Source organism: Carassius carassius, chromosome 30 (genome assembly GCF_963082965.1).
Source record: "Carassius carassius chromosome 30, fCarCar2.1, whole genome shotgun sequence".
NCBI lineage: Eukaryota > Metazoa > Chordata > Actinopteri > Cypriniformes > Cyprinidae > Carassius > Carassius carassius.
Genome location: NC_081784.1, coordinates 4691929 through 4718120, shown reverse-complemented (window position 1 = coordinate 4718120; position 26192 = coordinate 4691929). Strand labels below are relative to the sequence as shown.

At 36.6% G+C, this 26192-nt stretch overlaps 1 protein-coding gene across 1 annotated transcript in view; it reads left to right on the top strand.

Moving 5' to 3' along the window:
* The window catches only part of LOC132110440 (cadherin-23-like), a 227719-nt gene that overhangs the window by 26016 nt on the left and 175511 nt on the right, over positions 1 to 26192 (top strand). Inside the window, exons 3-5 of the mRNA XM_059517040.1 lie at positions 18675 to 18817; positions 18930 to 18977; positions 19730 to 19822. Of these exons, the coding sequence (XP_059373023.1) occupies positions 18675 to 18817; positions 18930 to 18977; positions 19730 to 19822 (284 nt within the window). The remainder of the gene's footprint in view (positions 1 to 18674; positions 18818 to 18929; positions 18978 to 19729; positions 19823 to 26192) is intronic.

The following is a 26192-nucleotide window of genomic DNA, read 5'->3' as shown; positions in this document are numbered from 1 at the left end:
GAGGAAGGATTGCTGCTGTGATTGAGAGGCTTGAAATGGCTGAGCCTGAGAGTGAAAACACACACATTAGAGTTTCCTTAGTTTTGATTGAACTCCATTCCAGATAATGCACAGGTCTAAGAGGTCAACAGAAGAGTTTTTTAGGTGAGAGAAGTGTATGTGTGTGTGTCAAGAACACTGTGTATTGTAGCTCTCCTTCAGATTTGTAAATGTCCTGACTTGTGAAGCTGAAAGAAATATTTAGTGATCATGGTAAGTCATTTCACTTCAAAATGAAAAGTTTATTTTATTTTATACATATTTGTATTAATATGTTTATTTTTATTAAGTCTAAATATATTATATTTATATATTATTATAAATATATTTATACACGTAATAATTTAAGTGTAGCCTATTTTTACAATCACTGATACAACTAAGCACATTTCCCTCAAATTATTTTTTTTTGCATTGTAGTATCACAAAAATTACCATTATTTTTACTGCTGTGTAAAAAGAATAATATATTGATGAAATAATAAATTATTTATACATTTTGTATTAATATAAATATATATATATTAATAAATTAATGTTTATATAATGTACTAAATTGAATCACCATTGAGAATAATGAACATTTATTAGCTATGTAAAGTCATACATAGTCTTCTCCCTTGACTCCTATTCAGACAGAATGGATTTTCTTCTTCCTGTCAGGATCCTTCTGCTTTGCTCATTTTTTTAGCTAACCTTGAAGGCTCCTCCCGAGGCTCTACCCAAACATTTCTAAAACGTCCCCTAAAACACTCTCTGTCACTTGCCACACTAAAAGAAGAGAAAAGTATGAGAGTAAAGTAATGTGAGTGGTGTTAGTGAGGTGTGTGATAGCTTTGGAGTTCTTGGATGGCTTTTTAAATGCTCCAGACTTCTGACAGCTAAATGGGTCCTGAATAAAGTGTGTGTGTGCATGATCTTTGACAATGCACACTTTGTGTCAGGTGGAATCTTCTGTGTGCGTGTTTGCCGTGCTGTTTGTTTTATTAATTATTTATCCATTATTTTTGTCACACACATTGTGTCACAGACTCAATCCTGAAATAGACAGATTAGACCCCAGAACACTATCCGATCGTGACCAGTCATTGTCCATCATAGTCTTACCTCATCCCAGTTCCCCGAGGCCATAGCTCCCTGCTGAAACTTTCAGTAAAAGCAAGGTGATGCCTGATTTTATGGTTATAAGTTCAATAGTGGGTCAAGCATGACCTGATCAAGCATCTTGGGCATTAGGTGACTCTACTGTACTACAACTATGATTCCAGATAGGTCTATTCAACAACCACCCCCAACCCTTTTTGTGATTTATTTTACAAATATAAAACACAGATACAACATAGGGAGAAGGGTTTATTTTTCCTCCCTCTATGTTTCTTAATATTTTCTTTCTGTGTACGGTAAATGTGGAAATAATACAAAATTAATTATTGTTTATATATATTTATTTATTTATTTATTTATGTATTTATTTTAAACAGCAGTTACAACATAATGAGAAAAAAGAAAGAGATATAGAATGTAAAAAAAACCTCTATACTGTATCTGAATAATTTAATTAAAAAAATATTTATACATATCACAAAAATGAAAAAAACAACAACAAAGGATATTTATTTATTCACTGAATGAATGCATGAATGAATGAAAAAAACATAAACATAAATACATTTATTTACTTATTAATGAAAAATAAAAAAACAATAATTTACACACACACACACACACACACACACACACACACACACACATATATAGATATGTTTTATCATTAAGCATTATCAGTCATCAGGTGTGATCATTTTGAAATACACAGGATATTATTACTAATTAATGACACAGAGCAAGGATATAGGTTTAACCACAATATGCAATTGTGCCGTATGAATTACACAAGCTTGTCTGTATGTTAGAGTATAGAATAATAACATGCAGCATGTATGTACTGGATAATTACATGGCCAGTAATTAGCCATTGGTGTCCTCTGATATGGGAATGATATTCAAATGTTTCATGTTTCTGATCTATAATCTTGAGTAGTGTGTGAGAGCATGTGTGGTGTGAGTGTGCTTGTTCCTGCTTGTATGTGCATTGTTGAACCATAAGGTGATAGAGGCGAAGGGTACGCTCTCCTGAAGCGTGACAGATTTAACCATAAATCAGCAGGATTAATACATACTGGCCCAAGGTCTGTGTGTGTGTGTGTGTGTGTGTGTGTGTGTGTGTGTATGTGTGTTAAAACACACAAGTCACTTAGAGCTGGACTTAGACCTCCATCAGTCTCTTGTTCTGACATCAACCATGCTCTATACTGAAACCAGACAGAGAGAGAGAGAGAGAGAGAGAGAGAGACATTTTTAATGTTTATTTATTCAGTAAAGCTAATAAATTCTGCATATTTGTGTAACTACATTTACTTGCAATTATAATGAGAACTATGCAATATTGCAATTAAACTTCACCTCATTTAATCAACACTTCAATCATATTAATGCTATTTTGCTCATGATCATGAAATCCATAACTGTAGTAAAATACAGTATGTGGCATATACGATTTTAATTTTAATAGCAATAAATCTTACTTTGATTTAGCCAACTCTGATTGTTGGAAATAATCACATTGGTGCACATGTCATTTATATTAAATATTTAGTGTATTTATAAGAAATATAATATTTTTGCTAATATTTAATCATTCATTCATTTTTGCAGCATACTGTAGATTTACTTCAATTTTTGCAAAATGGCAATTCTTTTATTCAGGTGTGTTTTAGAGACTGGTGGAAATTTGTGTGACACCTGAATAATTTTGGGACAAATTTTCCTGAGCCATTTCTAACAATTTGCTTTGTTGTGTTGTTATTAGTATTAATAGAATGAATATTTATAGCAAATCCTTCCACTACTTCATTTGCATCCTAAAATTAATTGGACCCGGAAGGTGCAATTTAGAGCTCAAGTCCAGTCCCCTGCTCGAGCACCTCTGTTGCTGACAGCGAGCAAAAGCTTTAATATTTTTCATTGTAGAGCTTTCGTTTTAGCATTGTTTTTGGATGATTATAATTTTCCTGTCTAGCACTTAACCCCATGTTGTCATGAATATAGTGTTTATTTTTGTACTGGTGTGATTTGACACAGTCTTTATCAGTAGTGTTTGATAGCTCTCCTGAGGGACTGACACACACACACACACAGACACAGACACAGACACAGACACAGACACACACACACACACACACACACACACACACACACACACACACACACACACACATAGGCTCTCTGTATGTAAATGTGCTGACTAGCTGGAAGGAATGAAGGTTCATAGAAATGTGTCGGCCAGTAGAGATTCTGCTTCATAGCAGGGTATATCAAGACAGCAGGCTCTGGTGAAATTCTGAATTGAAGAATTGGCTTTTAATTCATGAATGTGAATTTGAATTGAATTGGCCGTGCCTCACAGGAATTTGAATAGAAATTCAAGGTAGAGGAATTACTTAAAATACAATTCAGATCAATTTAGTAAGTAGTGGCATTCAGGGAAAGTAAATGTTTCTTGAACCCTCAGCTAAGCTGAAATTTATTAAATATATTCTATATAAATAAAGTAAAGTTTTTTTAGGTATATTTATCTATAAGTCCTATAAACTTCTGACTTTTTCCCATCATTCAAAATGTTTAAAAATGTTCTTGTATTGTATTGTTTAAAATTACACTCATTGCAGTTAAATGAATTTATGTAAAAGTTTGTTTTAATACTACTTCCTCCCTAAACTTTATATACATAATTAAATATATTTCGACTGTATTATTATTATTGTTGTTGTTGTATAAACAATCATTCAAAGTTTTGGGGTCATTCAATTTTTTTATTTTTATTCAGAAAGGTTTCATTAAATTGATAAAAAACTGATAATTTTACAAAAGATTAATATGTACAATACATTTATTTTGAACTATCTGTTCATTAATAACCATGGAAAAGTATCAAAGTTTTCATAAAATTATTAAGTACATATTAATTATTAATAAATGTTTATTAAGCATCAAATCAGCATATTAGAATGAATTGGTTGATGGCTAATGATAATTGAGCTTTGTGTCAATTATATATCCCTTTAAAAAACAATAAATAAATAAATAGGAACAATATTTCACAATCAGTCTTTTCACTGTAATTTGAGCATTAATTGACTAAAACCTACTCCAAACTTTTGAACAGTGGTGTGTGTATAGTATACAATACAAATAGTTTAATTTATATAATAATTTTCCCCAGTATTTTGGGTTGCTTTATGACTAATAGTCTTAGTTTAGCAACATAGTGATGTCAGATCAGTTGTAAATAGATTCTTCTGGACACTTTGTGCCAGAATTAGCGTTCCATGTGCAGATGTTTCATTTGTAGAGGGTTTTACGAAAGGTAGCTCACTAGTTTGAGGAACAAAACGTGTGTGTGTGTGTGTGTGTGTGTGTGTGTGAAACTCCTGATGTGAATGGACCCTCACAGGGAACAGACCCTCTCTGACATTTAAAGTCATTTATGGTTGGGGCACAGTGAGTCACTGAAGGGGGTTTGGTCAGATTAGATTATGTTGACTCCTCGGGGGTCTATCAAATGGGATAAATTTGGGATTGTAGGTCAAATTATGCATGGAAATATGCTCATATAAGACATGAGCAGAAACAGATTTGCACGGATCACCCTGAGAGAGACCTAACATTGCCTGCATTCAACACTGAAACCAACTCCATTCAAATCAATCATTTATGCTGTTTATGCCTTTTCTCCCCTGCAAACGTGGCTCATGGTATTTACCTCCACCCTGGACACATTAGGGAGTGTACCATAATTCATGCTCTGGGGGGGGGGCTAACCTTTTTCAATAGTCCATAAACAAATTAGGGCTCCTGTGCTTCAGTGCCTGTGCTCATTAGTGGAGAGGAAACTCAGGCGTTAAGACATTACAGGCACATGGATGAAGAACAGCTTTAGACGGAGATTATGACACAAAGCCAATTAACAGCCTCTTTGATTTACAGTTCAGCCCTATTAATGAAACACCCGCCATTAACACAATGGGTAATAAATTCGAGGCTGTGAATCATGTATCAGAGTTGCAGTCGTGGAACTTGTGCGGTTTATCGCCTGCATGCGAGATGCTGCTTTCGACGGGGCAAAGACTGATGATATCTGCATGATTGTACATGAGACTAAGTGACAATGAGATAACGTAATAGAGCGCTTTCTGGTTTAACTGTGCTCTTCATGTTTCTGTCTTATTATTAATCATGCTGGGCAATAATATAATAGATCAACAATGAGGGTTATTTTCCCTTAGTTGAGTAGTTTAGATATTTTTTTTCACTGCTCACTTAAAAAAAAAAAAAAAATTCTCAGAAGCAAAGCAATTTTTATTATTAAATATTAATATTTATTTTTAGAAGACTTTGTAACAGAAATACTTTCAGAAGTTTTCGAAAGAAGTCTTGTATACTCAAGGCTGCAGTTATTTGATCGAAAACACAGTAAAAACAGTAATATTATGAAATATTATTTTCTATATTTTCTGATTTTGGACCCACTTTATATTAAGTGGCCTTAACTACTATGTACTTACATTTTAATTAATAATTTAGTACAATGTACTTATTGTGTACATACATGTTTTTACATTGTACTTATATTAAAAAAAAACTACATGTAATTACATCTGTATTTAATTTCTGTAATTACATTTATAATTACACTGTTGACCCATACTTTACACCTTAACCCATCCTTAAACTTACCCATACCTCCAACCCTCTCCCTAACCTTACCCCTATCCTACCTCAATAGCAGCAAAGGTGTTTTACAATACAATATGAACACAAAAAAATAAGTACAATGTACTTATTATGTAAGTACATAGTAGTTAAGGCCACCTAATATAAAGTGGGACCCCGATGTTAATATATTTTACAATGCGGTTTATTCCTGTGATGGCAAAGATGAATTTTCACCATCGTTGATTTAGATATATTTTTGTTGTTGTTATTTTTTATTTTAAAAAAATTTATCTTGTAATGAATTCCAGTCAGATTAAGCAGCATAACTAAATGCCCGTTGACCCATATTAGTATGAACTTTAGTGACAAATTTTAGTTTGAGTCTACGGGATGACAATGACTAAAGGGCTTATGAATTTAAGATAAACCTTAATGTTGCACGATAATGTTGCAAACAATGCTTAGGTGCCTGCATATAAATGATATCACAATAATCCAAACCTGACAAAAAAGTAGCTGCTACCAATCTCTTTCTTACCTCAAAAGAAAGACAAGACTTTACTCTTAAAAAAAGTGGCCCAGTTTCGACATTAGTTTTCTCACAAGGTGCTGAACGTAAAGGCCAAAAAGAAAGAAAATCATCAATTAAAAATCCCAGATATTTATACTCAGATACTACTTCAGTCTTTTTTTTTTGTAAACATTATAAGTTTAGATTTTTCCACATTCAAAAACAAGTTTAAAATCGCTCAGTGTATTCCGAACTGCATCAAAATCAAACTGAAGATGACTCAGTGCCTGATCCAGCGTTGCTGCAGAGGAGTAAATCACCATATCATCAGCGTATAAATGAAAACTTGAATGTGTAAGACTTTTCCCAATATTATTAATATATGAAATAAATAATAATGGCCCAAGGACTGATCCCTGTGGTACACCGATGTTTACATTCAGAGTACTAGAAGTGAGCTCCTCTATATTTATACATTGAGATCTATCCGATAAGTAATTAACGAACCATCCAGCAGCATTTACTTATAAACCTACGCAAAGTAGCCTCTGCTTCAGAATTTTGTGATCTACAGAATCAAAAGCTTTGGATAAATCAATTAAAAAGAGCGCCACTGTGGTTTTTATTATCCAGTGAAACCATTAAATAATTTAATACTTTTAAAATTGCTGTGGATGTACTGTGTTTTTTCCTAAAACTGAATTGGAAATCTTATAGGACATTTTTAGTAGAAAAAAACGCTTTCAATTGATCATTCACAAGCGATTCCAGAACCATAGCCAAAATAGACAGTTTTGAGATAGGCCTATAATTATTTAATACAGTTAGAGCACCCCCTTTAAATAATGGCCGAACATACGCAGTTTTCCCAGATAAAAGGAATTTAATTTGTAGATAAAGATTAAAAAGGTAATTAATTAAATTAGCTGCTAACTTTAAAACGTATGAATCCAACATATCTAGTGTCACGGCTTACGCTGCTGGAAGGAACACGGAGCCAAGGGATAAACGAAACAAGGATTTATTAAATTATACATAGGCAAGGTAAGTAACAAATAACAGGTGGCAAGTAACAAGTGGACAGGTTGACAAGTGACAAGTAGACGAGTAGACCCGACAAAACAGAACAGAAAGGACAAGGCTTAAGTAGAAGGGATAATTGGGGAAACACAGGTGGATGGCATGACTAAATTAACAGGGACATGGAACACATGGGGAAATGAAGAGACACACCTGGAAACTAATCAAACCAGACACGGAAGACAGAAACTGGGTCACAGGGGCAAAAACACACAAAATGAGTCCAGGTGTGTGACAGTACTCCCCCCTCCCGGTAGGTGCGTCCTCGCACCGTAGAAACAACAAAGGGAGGCCAGCAGACAGGGACCACAGAGGAAGGAGCCAGGGAGGAGATGATGGAGGGAGGAGCCAGGGAGGAGATGACGGAGGGAGGAGACAGGAAGGATCTGAAGCAGGAGGTACCCAGCAGGACCCAGGCCACAGCCATAACGGCCCAAGGTGGGGCCGACGGTGGAAGGAGCCATGGAGGAGGAATGGTCACCGACTCCAGGGACTCGACCCACGGCCACGGAGCAAGTGGAGGAGGAGCCCGAGGCGGAGACGGAGAGCCAGGGTGACGGGGAGGAGCCGGAGGTCCTAGGCGGAACTGATGGCTCTGGTGACTGACGCGGCGATGTGGATCCGGAAGGCCGCGGTGAGGCCAGAGTGACCGAGGACTGTGTAGCCGAGGGGATGAAGGAGCCTGACTGAGCCGGAGGGACGGAGGGATGAGGCGAGGCCGGAGGAGTGGAGTCCCGAGGCATAGGAAGGACGACGCCAGACCAAGGCGGAGCCGGAGGGACGAGGGAGCCAGGCAGAGCCTGCGGACTGCCGGGCCACGGCGGAGAGGAAGGAGCTAGGAGCCATGGTGGAGCCGACGGGTCAACGGACCGAGGCGGAGTCCAGGCCTCAGAGGCTGGAGGCGGAGGTGAGGGAGACGCCGACCAAGGCGTCGCTGGAGGATGGCGGTCCCGCTGAGCTCGCACCACAATGATGGTAGGCTGAGGGCGAGCAGAGGGGCAGCCAGACGACAGCGGAGGAGGAGGCAGGAGTGGGTGGGAATTTTGGAGGAGCAGGCATTGGAGTAAGCTCTGGGGCTGGAGCCCTTCCTGGGCTTAACGGAGGATCAGGAGCCCCGTCCTAGGCTTAACGGAGGATCAGGAGCCCGTCCTGGGCTTAACGGGGGTTCAGGAGCCCGTCCTGGGCTTAACGGGGGTTCAGGAGCCCGTCCTGGGCTTAACGGGGGTTCAGGAGCCCGTCCTGGGCTTAACGGGGGTTCAGGAGCCCGTCCTGGGCTTAACGGGGGATCAGGAGCCCGTCCTGGGCTTAACGGGGGATCAGGAGCCCGTCCTGGGCTTAACGGGGGATCAGGGGCCCGTCCTGGGCTTAACGGGGAATCAGGAGCCCGTCCTGGGCTTAACGGGGAATCAGGAGCCCGTCCTGGGCTTAACAGAGGATCAGGAGCCCGTCCTGGGCTTAACGAGGGAACAGGAGCCCGTCCTGGGCTTAACAGAGGATCAGGAGCCCGTCCTGGGCTTAACGGGGGAACAGGAGCCCGTCCTGGGCTTAACGGAGGATCAGGAGCCCGTCCTGGGCTTAAAGGGGAATCAGGAGCCCGTCCTGGGCTTAACAGAGGATCAGGAGCCCGTCCTGGGCTTAACGAGGGAACAGGAGCCCGTCCTGGGCTTAACAGAGGATCAGGAGCCCGTCCTGGGCTTAACGGGGGAACAGGAGCCCGTCCTGGGCTTAACGGAGGATCAGGAGCCCGTCCTGGGCTTAAAGGAGGATCAGGAGCCCGCCCTGGGCTTAACGGGGAATCAGGAGCCCTTCCTGGGCTTAACAGAGGATCAGGAGCCCGTCCTGGGCTTAACAGGGGAACAGGAGCCCGTCCTGGGCTTAACAGGGGAACAGGAGCCCGTCCTGGGCTTAACAGGGGAACAGGAGCCCGTCCTGGGCTTAACAGGGGAACAGGAGCCCGTCCTGGGCTTAACGGGGAATCAGGAGCTCTTCCTGGGCTTAACAGAGGATCAGGAGCCCGTCCTGGGCTTAACAGAGGATCAGGAGCCCGTCCTGGGCTTACAGGAGGATCAGGAGCCCGTCCTGGGCTTAACGGAAGATCAGGAGCCCTTCCTGGGCTTAACAGAGGATCAGGAGCCCATCCTGGGCTTAACAGAGGATCAGGAGCCCGTCCTGGGCTTAACAGAGGATCAGGAGCCCTTCCTGGGCTTAACAGAGGATCTGGCATAGGTGAATTGGAAACCCCCTCATTTTGACCCATTTGGCGCTCCACATTATGCTCCCTCGTGGTGGGCAGTGTCGCCGGCTCTCGCACCTGGTCTGACGGATTGCTCTCTGGCTCTCCGTCATCGGTGGGCTCGGGCTTATGCCTCGTACCGTGGGGAGATTGTAGGCTGGGCTCTGGGTCCAGAGTGGACCTGGCGAGATCCTCCATTGGGCCGACCGTGAGAGGTGACCCATTTCTCACCAGATTCCACTCTATAAAGGCGGCGAAATCCTCCCGAGGACCATCTTCGGGCGACAACGCTCTGCACCTGGAGTTCAGGCTGGCGTGATAAAAGGTGCAGAGCGCGTGGTCCGGGTAGCTGGTGGCATTAGCTAGGAAGAGAAACCGTCTCGTATGGTCCTCAAGAGACAGTCCCTCCTGCTCCAGCAGGAGGAGGAGGTATTCGGGGCGATAGAGGGGATCCATGACACACTACGGAAACAAAAAGACTGAAAAAACGGAAAACAAAACGGAGGGAAAACACGCAGTTCTTAAACTTTTTAGGTCGGGTCTTCTGTCACGGCTTACGCTGCTGGAAGGAACACGGAGCCGAGGGATAAACGAAACAAGGATTTATTAAATTATACATAGGCAAGGTAAGTAACAAATAACAGGTGGCAAGTAACAAGTGGACAAGTAGACGAGTAGACCCGACAAAACAGAACAGAAAGGACAAGGCTTAAGTAGAAGGGATAATTGGGGAAACACAGGTGGATGGCATGACTAAATTAACAGGGACATGGAACACATGGGGAAATGAAGAGACACACCTGGAAACTAATCAAACCAGACACGGAAGACAGAAACTGGGTCACAGGGGCAAAAACACACAAAATGAGTCCAGGTGTGTGACATCTAGACCAGCCTGGTCTATCTAAAGACTTAAGTGCCTTTTTAACCTCTAAAACTGTTATTTGGTTGAAATCGATTTGAATTTGAAAACTTTTTGTTTTCCAAAAAGTTTTTGAATTGTTTAGATTATTATTAGAATCACAGGATTTATTTAAAATTAATTAAAAATGTCTATGCCATCACTTTTGATCAATTTAATGCATCCATACTAAATAAAAGTATTATTTTACTTAAACAATATGTCAGTGTATTTTCAAAGTAAAAAAAAAAAACATTTCCCCCCTATTTTACTCAGATGTCAGGATGCTTCTGATTTCTTTTTCCTCTTTTTGTTTTAACTGTTGGTATATGTTAAAGTAAGTGTCAAATGGAAATCTTTGCATCACATCTTTTTGTTTTTCAACCTCTCACACCATAAGTGTTGCATTTTAAAGTTGCAGGTCTAGTTAAAAATAGTTTACATTTTTAAATACGTTTCAAGACCCATTCATTCTGTAACAGTACATTCTGTTTCTTTAAAAAATAAATAAAACAGTAACATGTCCTGGTGGTGTTAAATATATCACCTCTGAATAATTTATTAATTGTTTATATTCATTGATGAATTTATATTGATGTTATTGCTCAGACACTGCTCTTTCAGAGCTCATGAGACTTAATTAAGTTTTCTGTGTAGCATTTATGTATACATTTTGTCTCGGATGTTTCTTCTAAAATTCCCATTTGTAACTACAGTATAAGAAAAAAAAAAAAGAAACAAGTGAGAATTGTTGGCAGAGTATAGAACAATAAAAATAATCTGTTCAGTATAGCTGGGATCAATTGGCCTTCAGACTAGATAAGAAACGGACTGATATACATGACCTCTAACTTTGACTTTGGTATCTTGGCAAATCTGAGGACACTGGAAATCTGTTTTAAAATACTAGAGAGGAGTCATATGATGGCCTTTTTCTGGGAGTCACTAAAGTCTCGATTTACTCTCCATTTATTGTTTGTGTTTGTTTGTGTGTATGTCTCCGTACAGTACAACATTACAGTTGAGATGATAGTAATAAAGTTGGCGTTCTGATGGTGGAGTGGTGACCCCCATGTGGGCCCCCAGAGGAGCTTTTGTGTAGTCACAGGGGCTGAAATTCTATTGATCCACACAGGGATGGATGCTCTCTCTGAGCTGATTTACTGGCCCCAGCGGCCTCCTCTCCAACAGACCAGGAACTACATAAAACACTTGACTGCCAGCTTCTCTACACAATCACATCTCACACTCGTCCTCTCTCTGTCTTTCATTCTCTTTTTTTTGTTTTTATTTTTTCTTTCTTTTTTACCCCCACACACATGCTAGCCACCTATACATGTCTTCTATTATAATCTGGAAGTTAATGTGTATTTCATGAGCTGGATGCACTAACCAATAAAGGTTTTGGACAGGTATCATCGTATAGTAATACCGTTGCATTGGAGAACCATGTAAAACACCATGAATTTGGTAATCATTCAGTACTATAGTACATACACTACCATTCAAAAATATGGAATTATTAAGATGTTTTTAAAAGAAGCCTCATTTTAATATGCTGATTTGATGCTCGAGAAACCTTTCTTATTAATTATCAGTGTTAAAAATTTGTTTTGCTAAAAGTATTTGTGGAAAACATAGCACATAAAAAGATTGGGGTTAGTGAGATTAAACAATGAATTAAAATGACTTATTAATTCAGCACAGATACATCAAAAGTGACTGTGAAAAAGTTTATATTGTGTCAAAATAAATGTTCAAATAAATGCTGCTCTTTTGAACTTTCTGTTCATCAAAGGATTAAAACAAATGTCATGTTTCAGCAAAAACTGTTTTCAGCTTTTAGAATAATAAGAAGCATATTAATGATTGAGCAGAGATAATAATCAATAAAAATTGGGAAACAAATCAGCATATTAGAATCATTTCTGAAGGATCATGTGACACTGAAGATTGAATAATGATGCTGAAAATTCAGCTTTGCATCACAGAAATAAATGACATTTTAAAATATATGTTAAAATAATAATAGTGCACAAAATTACTCTTTTGCCCTAATTTTTTTTTTTTTGGTGTCTATTGGCTTCAAATTATAAATAGTTATTCAGTATCATTAGTCCATATGACTCATGCACTGTATTCCAAGTCTTCTGAATTTTTTGATTATCACCGAACGATGTTCCACAAACAAAGCTATCATGTGGCATCAGAAGACTTGAAATATAGCTCATGATTCATATGGACTACTTTTATAGTGCTATTTTGTTCTTTTTTGAAGCTTGGCAGTCTCTGGCTGCCATCTGATTCTTTGTTATGCTGAACATCTTACTTTTTGTGTTTTGTGAAAGGAAGTGTACAGGTTTGAGATGACATTTAGACATTACATGATTATAGAAATATCATTTTTGGGTGATCAATCCTTGTAGGCTGTTCACAAATGTTCAGGGTTCTGTACTCATTCGTCATTCTAATCACCTGTGGCAGTCGATTTAATGTTGTTTTGTTTATGTTTTTTCAGATAGTGTTGTGCCATCGAGATGAGTTGGGTTCACTGATATAAAACATTCTACACACTTGCTGAGACGGGCATGTGACTGCAACAGAGCGGGGGAGAGAGAGAGAGAGAGAGAGAGAGAGAGAGAGATGAGCCCGCAGGCACATTGCTCTTGTTAGTTCTTCTCGGCTGCGTGGTGTGTTAATGTGCAGTGTATCAGTCATAAGCATAATACTGGCCTCACTGTTGCCTAAATAGTGTCATCTATCAGCTCGAGCCAGAGTGAAACGGAGAGAATGAGAGTGAGAGTGTCACTGCTTTACACATACTTACATATAAATATTAAAATATAATATTTATTTGTATTATGTATTTTGGTGTTTAGGATTGCAGATTATACCATCCCATAATGCAACAAGTGAACAAATCCATCTGGGCGAATTGAGAAATGTTTATAAATATAATTCACCACCTTAACTGAGGCTGTGATCACATTGATTCACAAAAAAGGGAAGGACTCACAGGAAGTAGGCTCTTATCGTCCTATTTCCCTCCTTAATGTCGATGGGAAATTATTTGCCAAGATATTAGCAAATAGGCTGAATCCTTTATTGGGAAAGCTAGTTCATATGGATCAGGCGGGTTTTATACCAAATAGGAGTGCTAATTTTAATCTTAGACGCCTTTTCAATATTATGTATACAAAGAGAGGTCCATCCACTGATCTGGTCATACTTGCACTTGACGCCGAGAAGGCATTTGACCAGATTGAGTGGTGTTACTTATTTGAAGTTCTTAATAGGTTCAATTTTGGAAATAAATTCCTGTCACTAATCCAACTTATTTACAAAAATCCTACAGCTCAAATATTAACAAACCGGACAATATCCTCTCCGTTCAGCTTGCATAGAGGAACAAGGAACAATTTTTGCATTGGTTATTGAACCTCTAGCCCAATGTATTAGAATGGAACCCCAGATTTATGGTTACGCCACCAAGGACACAAATAATAAGATATCATTGTACGCAGATGACATCCTTTTATATATAACAAGGCCTCAAATCTCCATCCCTAATCTTCTCGATAAAATCAACCTGTTTGGGACCTTTTCGGGTTATCGTATCAATTGGTCTAAAAGTGTTTTAATGCCGGTCCAAATGAATGACTTAGCATGCCTAGACCATTTTCCATTTACAGTTTCTCCAGAGAAATTCACCTATTTGGGGATAGAAGTGACAAAACAGTATTCATCTCTATTCCAAGCAAACTTCCCTCCTCTAATAGAGCGATTACAGACTAGATTATCATCCTGGGATACTCTCCCAATTTCTTTAATTGGAAGAATTAATTGTATAAATATGATTTTCCTCCCCCAATTACTATACCTATTTCAAAACATCCCAATGTTTTTAAAAAAATCTTTTTTCAAAAACCTAGATTCTTTAATAGTTCCTTTTCTGTGGGGACAATAAGTTCACAGAATAGGTAAAAACATCTCTGTAGGCCAAAGTCAGAGGGGGGGTTGGCACTCCCAGACTTTTTGCTATATTACTGGGCCTCAACAATTAAGATGTTTACTTTCTGGTTGAACACATCAATACCAATGTTTGATTGGCTAATGCTGGAGCGGGAGGACTGCCACCCATATTCCATGGCCGCAGTCCTGCTAGCTCCAGCTGCGGTTAATAAGTCCCTGTATAATAACAATCCTATCATTCATAGTATGATCCGTACCTGGAAACAAATCAAGATCACCTTTAATCTTAAACCAATTTTTCTTATGTTACCCATCAATAGAAATCCCACATTTGCCCCCTCCAATCTGGATGGAGCGTTTTCTACATGGAGTGAGAGGGGTGTCCAATGTATTGGTGATTTATACGTGGGAGGCGTTTTTGCTTCATTCACGCAACTACAGAGGAAGTATGAGCTGGGGAAAAATAATTTCTTTCGTTACCTTCAAGTTAGGGACTACGTTCGGAAATACTTAAGAGAATTTGAGACTGAACCACAATCTAAAATAGACGACTGTCTGAAATTGTCTCCTAACGAAAGTCAAATATCATGTATCTATAACAATCTCTTACTAATAAGCTCCCCACCAACTGAAAAATATAAAAGAAAGTGGGAAGAAGAACTTGGTGAATCTATTCCAGACGATTTATGGAAAGAAAGTCTTGAAAACATACATAATTGCTCCGTTAACGCAAGACATTGTCTTGTCCAATTTAAAATTATACATAGACTTCATTATTCAAAAGAGAAACTACACAACATATACCCAGAAGTGTCACCCATGTGTGATAAGTGCCACTCTTCCGTAGCAACACTTCTCCATAGCTTTGCTCTATGCCCAAGGGTTCAATCGTTCTGGATTGATATATGTAACATTATGTCTGAGGTCATAGATACTCCAATCGAACCTGATCCCCTGTTTATCATTCTTGGAACATCAGAGACCTTCAGAAAATTAAGTGTGGCACAACAGCGTTTTCTCTCTTATTGCTTTATAATAGCAAAGAGATTAATCCTCATCTTATGGAGTAGCGCAACCGTACCGACTTCTAAGATGTGGTTAGAGGATTTAACTAATACACTTCATTTAGAAAGGATAAGATATGCGCTGAGAAACAGGCTCAACATATTTAATAAAACATGGAAACCCCTCATATCATACCTAAAAACTACAAATCCAGTACAACAGTCCACATCCTAGCACACAATATATGACAATGGTAATGGTTTTAGAGTGAAGGTCTTTACGGGGAAGGGTGGAGATACATGGGGAAGGGTCAGACGGGTGGAAAGGGGGATGGAATAGTGTGGGGTATTGTGGTCAGTGTTTTTTTTTTTTTTGTTACTTTTGGTTTGCCTTTTGTTCCTCTTTAAGCTTACTGTTTGATTGTTTTTTATTTATTATTATTATTATTATATTATATATATATATATATATATTTTTCTCTCTCTTTATTTAAAAAAAAAAAAGCTCTCAGAATGTACAAGTGAATTGTATGTCAAATCATATGCCTTAATAAAAATACATTTGATAAATATAAATATAATTTAGAATGATTAAAAATATAAATAAAAAACATATTTGTGATAATTTATAATCATATTTATTTAATATAATTTGTTTATTATATTTTATTTATTATAATTCATCTTATACCAAGAAGTATGGTTAAATATTTTAGAATATAATTTTTTAAATATTTATTTGTATTATGTATTTTATGCTTACAGTCTTTTGTTACATGTAACGCAATCCCATTCTGCATTTTGACTAGAGAAAAAAAATACATCAAAGATGGAGGAAGTCAAAACTGTTTAGAAAGATTATTAATAATCATTAGAAATATAAATAAATATATTTGTAATAATTTAATTATTATATTTATTAAGTATCATTTACTGTTTTAGATAATTAATGTAATAAAAGTATGGTAAAAAAAAAGGTCAGAATAATTTCCCAAATAAAACAAATGAAATGTTATATGTTTTTGTGCTTATTAAAGTCATAATAACATAATTATATATATATATATATATATATATATATATATATATATATATATATATATATATATATATATATATACATACACACACACACACACACGTTATTGCGAAGTCTTTACTATTGAGTGTAACGTAAAACACTTAAATTGCACCGTCTTCAATCACATTATAACTCACACTGAAAGCAGCAGAATTTGCATAAATCTCATTATAATCAGAGAGCGAAGTTCATAAATCCTCCTATTAGTTAGAGGTGTTTTTACCCCTCTTTCATACAGCACTGTAATAAACATGTATGTGCATGTGGTTTAACTTATTGACCTTTAAAGTGGCTGGATGTGACTACATATGAAAGAGGTTGTATATTTTCACCCGATATATCGTGAATATGTGTATTGATTGCTATGGGATATTTCGTTTATCTATGCATACATTTGAGCATTTTGCAGAGGTTGTTATCCAAAGTATACTTTTGGTCCTTGGTACTGAACCCAAGGCCTTGGTGTTGCTAGCACAATATGTACTGTACTGTATGTGAGTGCTTTTGTATGCATGAATCTGATTCTGAGTCTGTGTGTGTGTTTATGGCTGTGGAAGGGATTGAGTCTGATCTGTTTGTTGGTCTTTCTCATTAATGTAGGATTTGCAGCATTAGGTGAAGTCTTACTTAAAGGAACAATTCTTTCCACAATGTGAGATATTTTGGGAATGTCCAATTTACCTTTGCAATTTAATGGCTGAAATACATTACATCTTATATCTTTTGCCCAGATTTTTGGCCCAATTTGCACAAGTTTATATGCTTTATATGCATATGAACTTCATATGCGTAAATAGCTCATATTTACCAATGTCCCTGAGGTCAGTTCCACCTGCAATGTTTGTATCCACTTAGCTGTATCTTAAATTACGTTACCAAATTGGCAAACATTGTTTGATAAGCACAAATTAAATTATTTTAGCTACAAACTATAATTCCATTTAACCAGAGGAAATCAAACATGATTCATTTTTTTGAGCCAGTTTAGGATTACATATTGTTCTCATTTGTCATGCATCTGCTGTGAGTTTGTTGTGTTTGGACTGACTTGAAAATTGGCCTCTACTTTACACACACACACATGCAAATAAACACATGTACACACTCTTATTACATACCAACATACAATCTCTAATCTCTCAATCTCAATCTTCTAATGACTCTTCTGAATAGTAAGTAATGTGATAATGTTGCCTTCTGAGGTACTTTTTATTTTTGATCAAATGATTTGCGGCTAATGCGCGTTTGTAAGTATAATTTATGATAAATATAAATGCAGTAATTCATTTAAAAGCAGAAAGTATGGCTAAAATCGTTGAGCCAAGAAAAGGTTTGGTTGTGAGTAATCTGGAGATGTTAAGTGTATGGCCAGTGTAAACGCTGTATATTCCAGCTTTAATTTTCGCTTTCAAATTCCTTCTAACAATTGTTCCCAAACTCACATAACTGGTTCCGGCAGAAGTCGACCTGCCACTTAAAAACAAAACACAAGTCACAGTGTTTACACTCTTTTGACAACCTGTGAATAGTTTATACTGTAGTTGTCCCTGCATATCAAACGGGGGTATTTTAAAAGTATCAGAAAAATTACACACTTCAACTCTAACTGTGATTTATCCTTTGTAGCCTCTGTACCTAAGCTGGGCTGTTTAGTTTACTTAATATGTGTAAATGCTTCATATTTGCCAACATCCCTTAATTAGGTAATTAATTAGGTAATATCCACTTGCAGCGTTTGTATCCAGGTATATAACTATATTTTAAATTATATTACTCAGAGGGGCAAATATTGTTGTTTCTCAAGTAAATATATCTAGTTTACAGGGTGTCTTTCTTACTAGAAAACAAGACAAAAGTTCAGATTAAGAAAATGTCTGGTTTGTCTAAAATGTTACAAAAGTTTGTGATGAGCTTTTATTGTAGTGTAGTTGCAATAAATGCTTTTTTCAGCTCTGGCAGTGACTTTATATTTCCATAGAGTCTTTTGTCTCAATAGATGAAAGAGAATTCAACTTTTCATGACCCATTTAAGATTGTTTGTTTAAGTTGTAGTTTACTGTCTGTCTGTGTGTATTCAGGTACATCCATTACCCAGCTGCAGGCGGTGGATCCGGACGGCGAGCCGTTGATTTTTGGTGTGGTGGGGGAAGAGGCCATGCGGTACTTCGCTGTGCAGGAGACGACTGGGGTAGTGTGGCTGAGACAGCCGCTCGACAGGGAGGTGCGGAAACCATGATCAGATGGTGAAAGGATTGAATGACTGTCCAGCTGGAGCTGACGCTAGTGATGAAATGCTGCTGTTTGTTTGTCTGTTTGTGTTTTTGTGTATTCAGACCAAGTCAGAGATGCAGGTGGAGTTCTCAGTTAGTGACAGTCAAGGGGTAAGTTAGAGATCATCGATCTAGTATCCATTTTTTCCCTACCCATCTGACTCTAAGGTCTGTGCAAGCTTTGCTTTTTACTTTCCACTACCGTTCAAATTTTTTTTTAAAGAAATACTTAAATTCTGCAAGGTTGCATTAAATTGATCAGAAGTGGACAGTAAATTTGATATTTATAATGTTACAAAATGTTTCAAATAACTGCTGTTCTTTTAAACTTTCTATTCGTTGAAAAAAAAATTCAGTTTCCACAAAAATATTAAGCAGCACAACTTTTTTTTTAACATTGATAACAATTACAAAATATAATTTGTATATCAATGCTGCTCTTTTGAACTTTCCTAAAAAAAAATTCATAGCAAAAAACGTGTCATGTGTCAGTGAAGACTGAACTAATAGCAAATTTCAGCTTTGCATTACAGAAATAAATTACATTAAAAATATTTTCAAATAAAATTTTATGTATATTCACAATACTGCTGTTTTTTCTATATTTTGATCAAATAAATACAGCCTTGTTGAGAATAAGATACTTTTTACTGACTTCATGTTTTAATGATTGTGTAATTTCTTATTTAAAACCATTACAAAATTGTCTTGATGAACTTTTCTATTTTAGTGTCAATTACTATACACTAACTTGAATTAGTTAGATTTTTTTTTTAAATCTATGAAATCCAATGTAGAGTTGATAGAATGTTATTTATTATTTAGTTTAATTTTACGTGTTATTTGATTTAATTGTTTTTTAGGTAGTCAAGGATACAGTGAACATTCAGATCGGAGATGTAAATGACAATGCACCATCCTTTTTCAACCAGCCCTATGCTGTTCAGATACCAGAGGTAATGTACAACCCTTCACTTCTCAAAATCAACTTGCAGTGGCATTCATATCCTTCATATTTATCTTCTCATTACTGTAATGTCCTGTTTGATATGTAAATATATTGGGTGAGACTTTGAATTTATTTTAAATGTTTTTTTTTAAACATTAAATATATTTACAATAAACATTTTATTTTGTTGATTTATTTTAATTTTTTTTCTTGAAATAATGTGCACCCGTGATTTGAAAGATTTCACGATGTCTTATGATAAGACTCATTCAAAATATGAATTCCAAATAGGTTTGGAATGCGGAGAATGTTTTTTAATTTACTTTATTTCTAAATATCTCTCTTTTTTCGTCATATTCATCACCCCCGACTAAGATCGACAGACTTCCCCTTCTTTCACTCTCCTGCTCTGTCAATCAAAACTCTTCCAACTTCAACTCATCCCTCACTCCTTTTCCCATCATCCGTCTGGCCCATCTCCTTCTAATCCCTGACATGAGGTAATTTGGTAGAGTAAAGGAGTCATTTCTCTCTCTCACTCTGCAAGTGCACACACCTCAGCTGATGTCTATATACATCCCACACTCCCCACCGCAAATCTTCAAAGCCACATTTTTTTTTCTCTTTTCAATCTGTCATTCTGAGTAAATAAAAGTAGGGTGATAGTGAGCGAGTGTGAGCGAGAGAGCTGTATTTAGCTGATGTTGTTTACTGAGGCTTGATGATTAAGCTGTCTGCACTTAGGAGGACAGAGGAGGACCGACATGTTTGGCCACTTACCCATAATTCTCGCTCTTCATCAGACCTGTGAAAACTCAAAGAGATTTGGATTGTTCAGTGAAGAGTCTCTCTGATTGTCTTTTACCTCTAAGGATCACTGAATCATCTTTTAAGTTGCAGTTTGTAACATTTCTTTTTGAAACTTTAAAATAAGTCTGCAGTGCATTTAATTCATTTGTAACTCAATGTTTTCTAAATGTTGATTTTCATTAATATATGTACAGATGTTTTTTTTTTATTTATCAATATAAATACACACTGTGCAACACATTTAACCAGGTTTTATTAAAATATTTTACAATGCATTTAATTTATTTGCAATTCTCATTATTCTACATGGTGATTTTCATTAGTTTCTTACAGATTTTCTTACAAATTTTACCATGACCGTTATGATCCAACAGAGAAACAGAATATCCAAATAATGTAGTCTTTTTTCAGATTTAAACACACAACCATACATGTCAGAAAGTTAGAAAATTTTAGTATATCATGTACAAAAGATACAGGTCAAAATCTTTTCAGAAGTGAGGGGGACAGAAATTATATATATACATATATATATATATATATATATATATATATATATATATATATATATATATATATATATATATATATATATATTTATATATATATATATATTTATATATATATGTATATATATACATTTTTTACATTTGCAAATTATCAAATATTTGCAAATTGTATATATATACAATTACATTTGCTAATTATCAAATTGTTTTTCAACATTTTGAAATATATTCAAATAGAAAACCGTTATTTTAAATAGTCTAGTAAAAATATTTCTGTTTACTGTTTTGCTGTACTTTGGATCAAATAAATGCAGGCTTGGTGAACAGAAGAGACTTGACTGGTAGTGGATACTATAGGCAACTTTAATTATTCTCTAATTTCTAGCTTTTAATTGGCTTAGAAATCTATAACTGCTGGACAATAACAAATAATAATGATTTTTTATATATACTACAAACACTTATTTATCACATAAAAAGGCAGAATAGTTTCTATACTGTAATAAATCTATGTCAGTTAGCACTGTTTTGTTCATATACTGTATTTATCACCTGCTGGAGATGACTTGAAAAACCTTATATTGTAGCAATCGTATATTAATGTCTTTGTTTTTCCATAAGTTTCAGTTCTTCTGTCAAAACAACTGTTTTCATTCAGCGATAGCTGGATGCTTTTGTCCAAATTAGGAGTGTCCTGATATGACTTTCTGCGCGAGAGCACGCTCCGGCTTCGAGGATGAATGAAACAAACACTGAACGAGTGTTTAGCACTACGTGAAGTTCATCTCGCCTTCTGGGTCCGAATAAAATATCAGGTCATGCGCAGACTATCCTGTCTCTTTGAGTTTAAATCTCAATTTACACCATCTATATATTCACACCAGCTCTTGAAAGCCTCTATGCTAACACATTTGACTGAAAAAGTGCAGGGGACGAATTTCCTTGATATTAAAAGTGGAGGGGGCACGTCCCCCACGTAATCTACGCCCCTGGCCTCAGCAGATTTACACCGTTGAATAATAACCAAGAAATGTTTTTGAAAGGTTTTTGTGAAAATTGTTTGCATGTTCACTTACATTTTGCTAAAAGAACAATAAAATGATTGTAAAGTTGTTTTTCACTGAACATTTAAACCACTGCTGTAGCTTTTAAAACAAGTGTTAGCATCATTGATGCTAATGGCAGCAATGACATCATCAGACATCATTGGTTCTCACATGCTTCATGACTACACATTGTTAATGCCTGACAGAATTTAATTTGAGATTGATAGCAGAAAGGATGATTATAATTTAAATTTTTTCCCTATTTAGAAAGAGCAAGAAGAAACTGCTCCAGCTTCATCCCAACCAGATTTTTTCAGTTTAAGTCTATCTGTTTCTGCATTTTGACGGCCTCATTACCTCCACTGACCTGTCTTGGGCTGTGAAAACATCACTCCATTATTCTGTCAGTCAAACTGAATTCCACCAATCAGGGATTATCCTGACATCACCACTCAGAGTGAGAGGTGTAAGGCCACGTTCACACAGCAGCAGAATACGGTTGTCAGTCCTGTATTTGAGCCCTTAATACGGTTACGTTCACACACTGTGCGATTATTTTCATACGTGACAACCGCATTCTGTAACTGAACTCACACCCATACATTTTCAGGGACCACAACTACATTCTCGGAAAACCTACGGACATCTAGTTGTCTCTCTTGTCATACAATGTGAGAGAGAGCCACTCTGCTGCACAAATGCGTGTTTACCATGAGTTGCGTGTTTTCATGTCTGGTTTCAGTAACTTACAGTGACGGAGAAATTAGCTCCCAATGTATGATAAGACCTTTTTAAAGTTGCATTAAGAACGAATCTTACAAGAACATTAATAAAATTAAAATGTTTTTGCTAGTACAACATCTATAGAATGATGTGTTAATAGGTTGAGTATCATAGCAGGCTGAAGGATGGAACTGTGTGTGTGTGTGTGTGTGTGTGTGTGTGTGTGTATGTGTGTGTATGTGTGTGTGTAGTGTGAATGGGCTTGTAATTGGCAGTGTAATTTGTTGGGCAGTAACTGTGGGAGGTTTCTTATGGTAGAAAAGCAGGTGAACAGCATTGCGGCTGACAGTTATAAAGCTGCTTAAATTTACAGCCGTGTGTGTGTGGGTATGTAAGCCTGCAGTTGTGTGTGTCAGTGTTTACTGCACTGTTACTCTGTGATGGCACTCTACAGCGCAAATAATTATATTGTGTGAGAGACTTATTTGAATGTGATGAGGGAAAAGACTGGCTGTATGTTTAATTTATGTGCATTTTTTGAGGAAAATACTACAAATTGTTTAATTTGGCAAAGGTTCATTAAATTGATCAGAAGTGGACAGTAAATATATTTACAAGATTTATATTTCAAATAAATACTGTTAATTTGAACTTTCCAATTATCAAGTAATCCTGAAAAAATATATTAATCAGCTGGTTACAACATTTGTAATAATAAGGAATGTTTCTTGAGCAGCAAATCAATGTATTAGAATGATTTCTGCAGGTTTATGTGACACTGAAGACTGACTCAGTTTTGCTATTTCCAACAATATTACTATTTTTTACTGTATTTTTGATCAAATAAATGCAGCCTTTGTGAGCATAAGAGACTTCTTACGCAAACACTAAAAAAGATGGACCAAAATATATAATCAGTAGTCATTCAATATCAGTATTTATTCTTTCAAGTTTGTATATTAAAGGTGTCATATGCAATTTCTTTTTTTCCTTTCTCTTTGGAGTGTTACGAGCTCTTGGTGCATGAAGAAGATCTGTAAAGTTGCAAAGACTAAAGTCTAAAATCCAAAGAGATATTCTTTATAAAAGTTAAGATTCGTCCTAAAATGGCTCATTCTAACATGCCCCCACATGTCTACGCCACGATGTGGGAAGATTTGCATAATGCTGCCCAAATGTTCACATGAAGAAAGAAGGTGAAACTTTTATTCTTGTTCTTGCCGCTGCTGCTATGTTGTGGAGACAAAACTACTTTGTTTGGCCTTTCAAAAGAGGACAAAACTAGTAATAAGTGATTAAGTTATATTTACAAAACTGTTCCAGAACGGTTCAACCCAAATATTCAGATGTGTGCAGCACATTTTATGGGGGATGAAGACTACAATGCTTCTGTGCACAAAGGCTGTTTCTATAAAGTTGACAGTTCCAACTTTGCAAAGACAGTCTGGCGCTTCTGACTCGCAGTATGTAAGTACATTTTTTATATTTTAAACATTTGCCCATGATGATTCAAACGCAAGTTCTGAGCAGTGTAGAGTAGCCCTTGTTGTTTGTTGTTTCTCCGGTTCACAAATGCAGACATGCTTTTATGTTTACGAAGCGTGATACGCAACACAATGCATTAAAAGACAGTATAAGATCTTGATAATGTTGCTTTGCTTTGTCTAGTGATGTCTGGATCGTGAACGAATCATTCTATTTAACCAGATCTTCTTAGTGAACCGGTCGAACCAGTTCACCAATCAAACTGAATCATTTGAAATGATTTGTGTTTCAAGTATGCACTAATCCACAAATTACTTAACTTATTCCATTTTTAAAAGTGCCTGACATTCCCTCTGACGTGAAATAAACCAATATCCCGATTATTCAGTTTTTTCTAACAGTACATTGACTGAACAGTTAAGAGAACCGATAATGAGATGTGCATGAGCAAAGCAGCTGGACTGAGTTTGTCCTGCTTGGACACACAGCATCAAAGTATGGTAAGGGGTATAAGATTTCCGTCACATGCTTGAGGCATTCAGCCAATCACAATGCACTGGATAGCTGACCAATCAGAGCACACCTCGCTTTTCAGAATGATGAGCTTTGTAAAAATCGACACGTTTCAGGAAGGCGGGGCACAGAGGAGAAACAATAATGTACAGTATATGGAAAATAATGTGTTTTTTTAAACTTAAACCGCATAAACGCATTTCATTACACCAAATACACCAAATAATGTTCTTTTTAGCAGCCTCAAATGACCCATTTAATTGAACATTTTGTGGTGCTACAAGGCAAAATTCAAATATGCTTTGATGGCTGTTAAATGTTTTGATAGTATTGAAACTGCATAATTAATTTTATGGTTTAAAAAAACAAACAAACCAACCCTGAACCGCAAGTGTGATATATATATATATATGCTGTACATTGCAAATAACAAGGTTTTGAGTTACATTTAATGCAATTAGCAGAGCTTTTATACAAAGTGACATACATGGCATTGAAGTTATAAATTTTCTCAGTTCTTGCATTCCTGGAGAATCGAAACCTTGCTTTACTGTTTTAGCTACAGGAATGCTAATGAAAGATTTGTACGAACGGGTTTGTTGTTGTGAGTGTTTGTAGTGGAATCCCTCTGATATTAGATTGACTGGTTGATTTTTGGCTTCAGTTCACACAAATTTGAACGTATTGGCACTTGTTCATGTGCAGAAACATGCAAACAGACTTTGCATTTGCAGTTTGACTTCAGAGAGAGAGCTGAGATTCTCCTATGGCGGTGAGCAGTCTGTCATAGTCAGATCAGATCTGTCTTTCAGGTTTTCAGGCAATGTACTAGGAGTTCATTTGCTGTTTGTAGTATGTGGAAAAGCAGAAATTGCTATTTGCAAACGTGCCAACAAAACTTCTGGGTTCCTCAGGCACCACAGAAAATTTTCACTGCAAAAGATGTTTGGAGATTTAGGCTTCCTAAGATTTTATTTTTAATTAAGTGGAACTTTCTATTGCTGATTAATTTTTTTTCAACAAAATTTTCAGTGCTGACTAGAGTAGAATACTATTAGATGCATGTTATTAGAATTGTGTATTTTCTGAGTGGGAGGTGTTAAAGAATAATGGTGTAAACAAATTAGTTTTCATCATAATTAAATTTTTAATTAAGGCTGTACAATTCAATTTGTATGTACAACTTCCAAGGTTGTACATACTGTAGAAACTTCCCAGAAGGGCTTGAAGGCAGCAAAAAGTTTTTATTGTCACAATACATTCTGTGATTAATCTGTGAATGACATGTAGT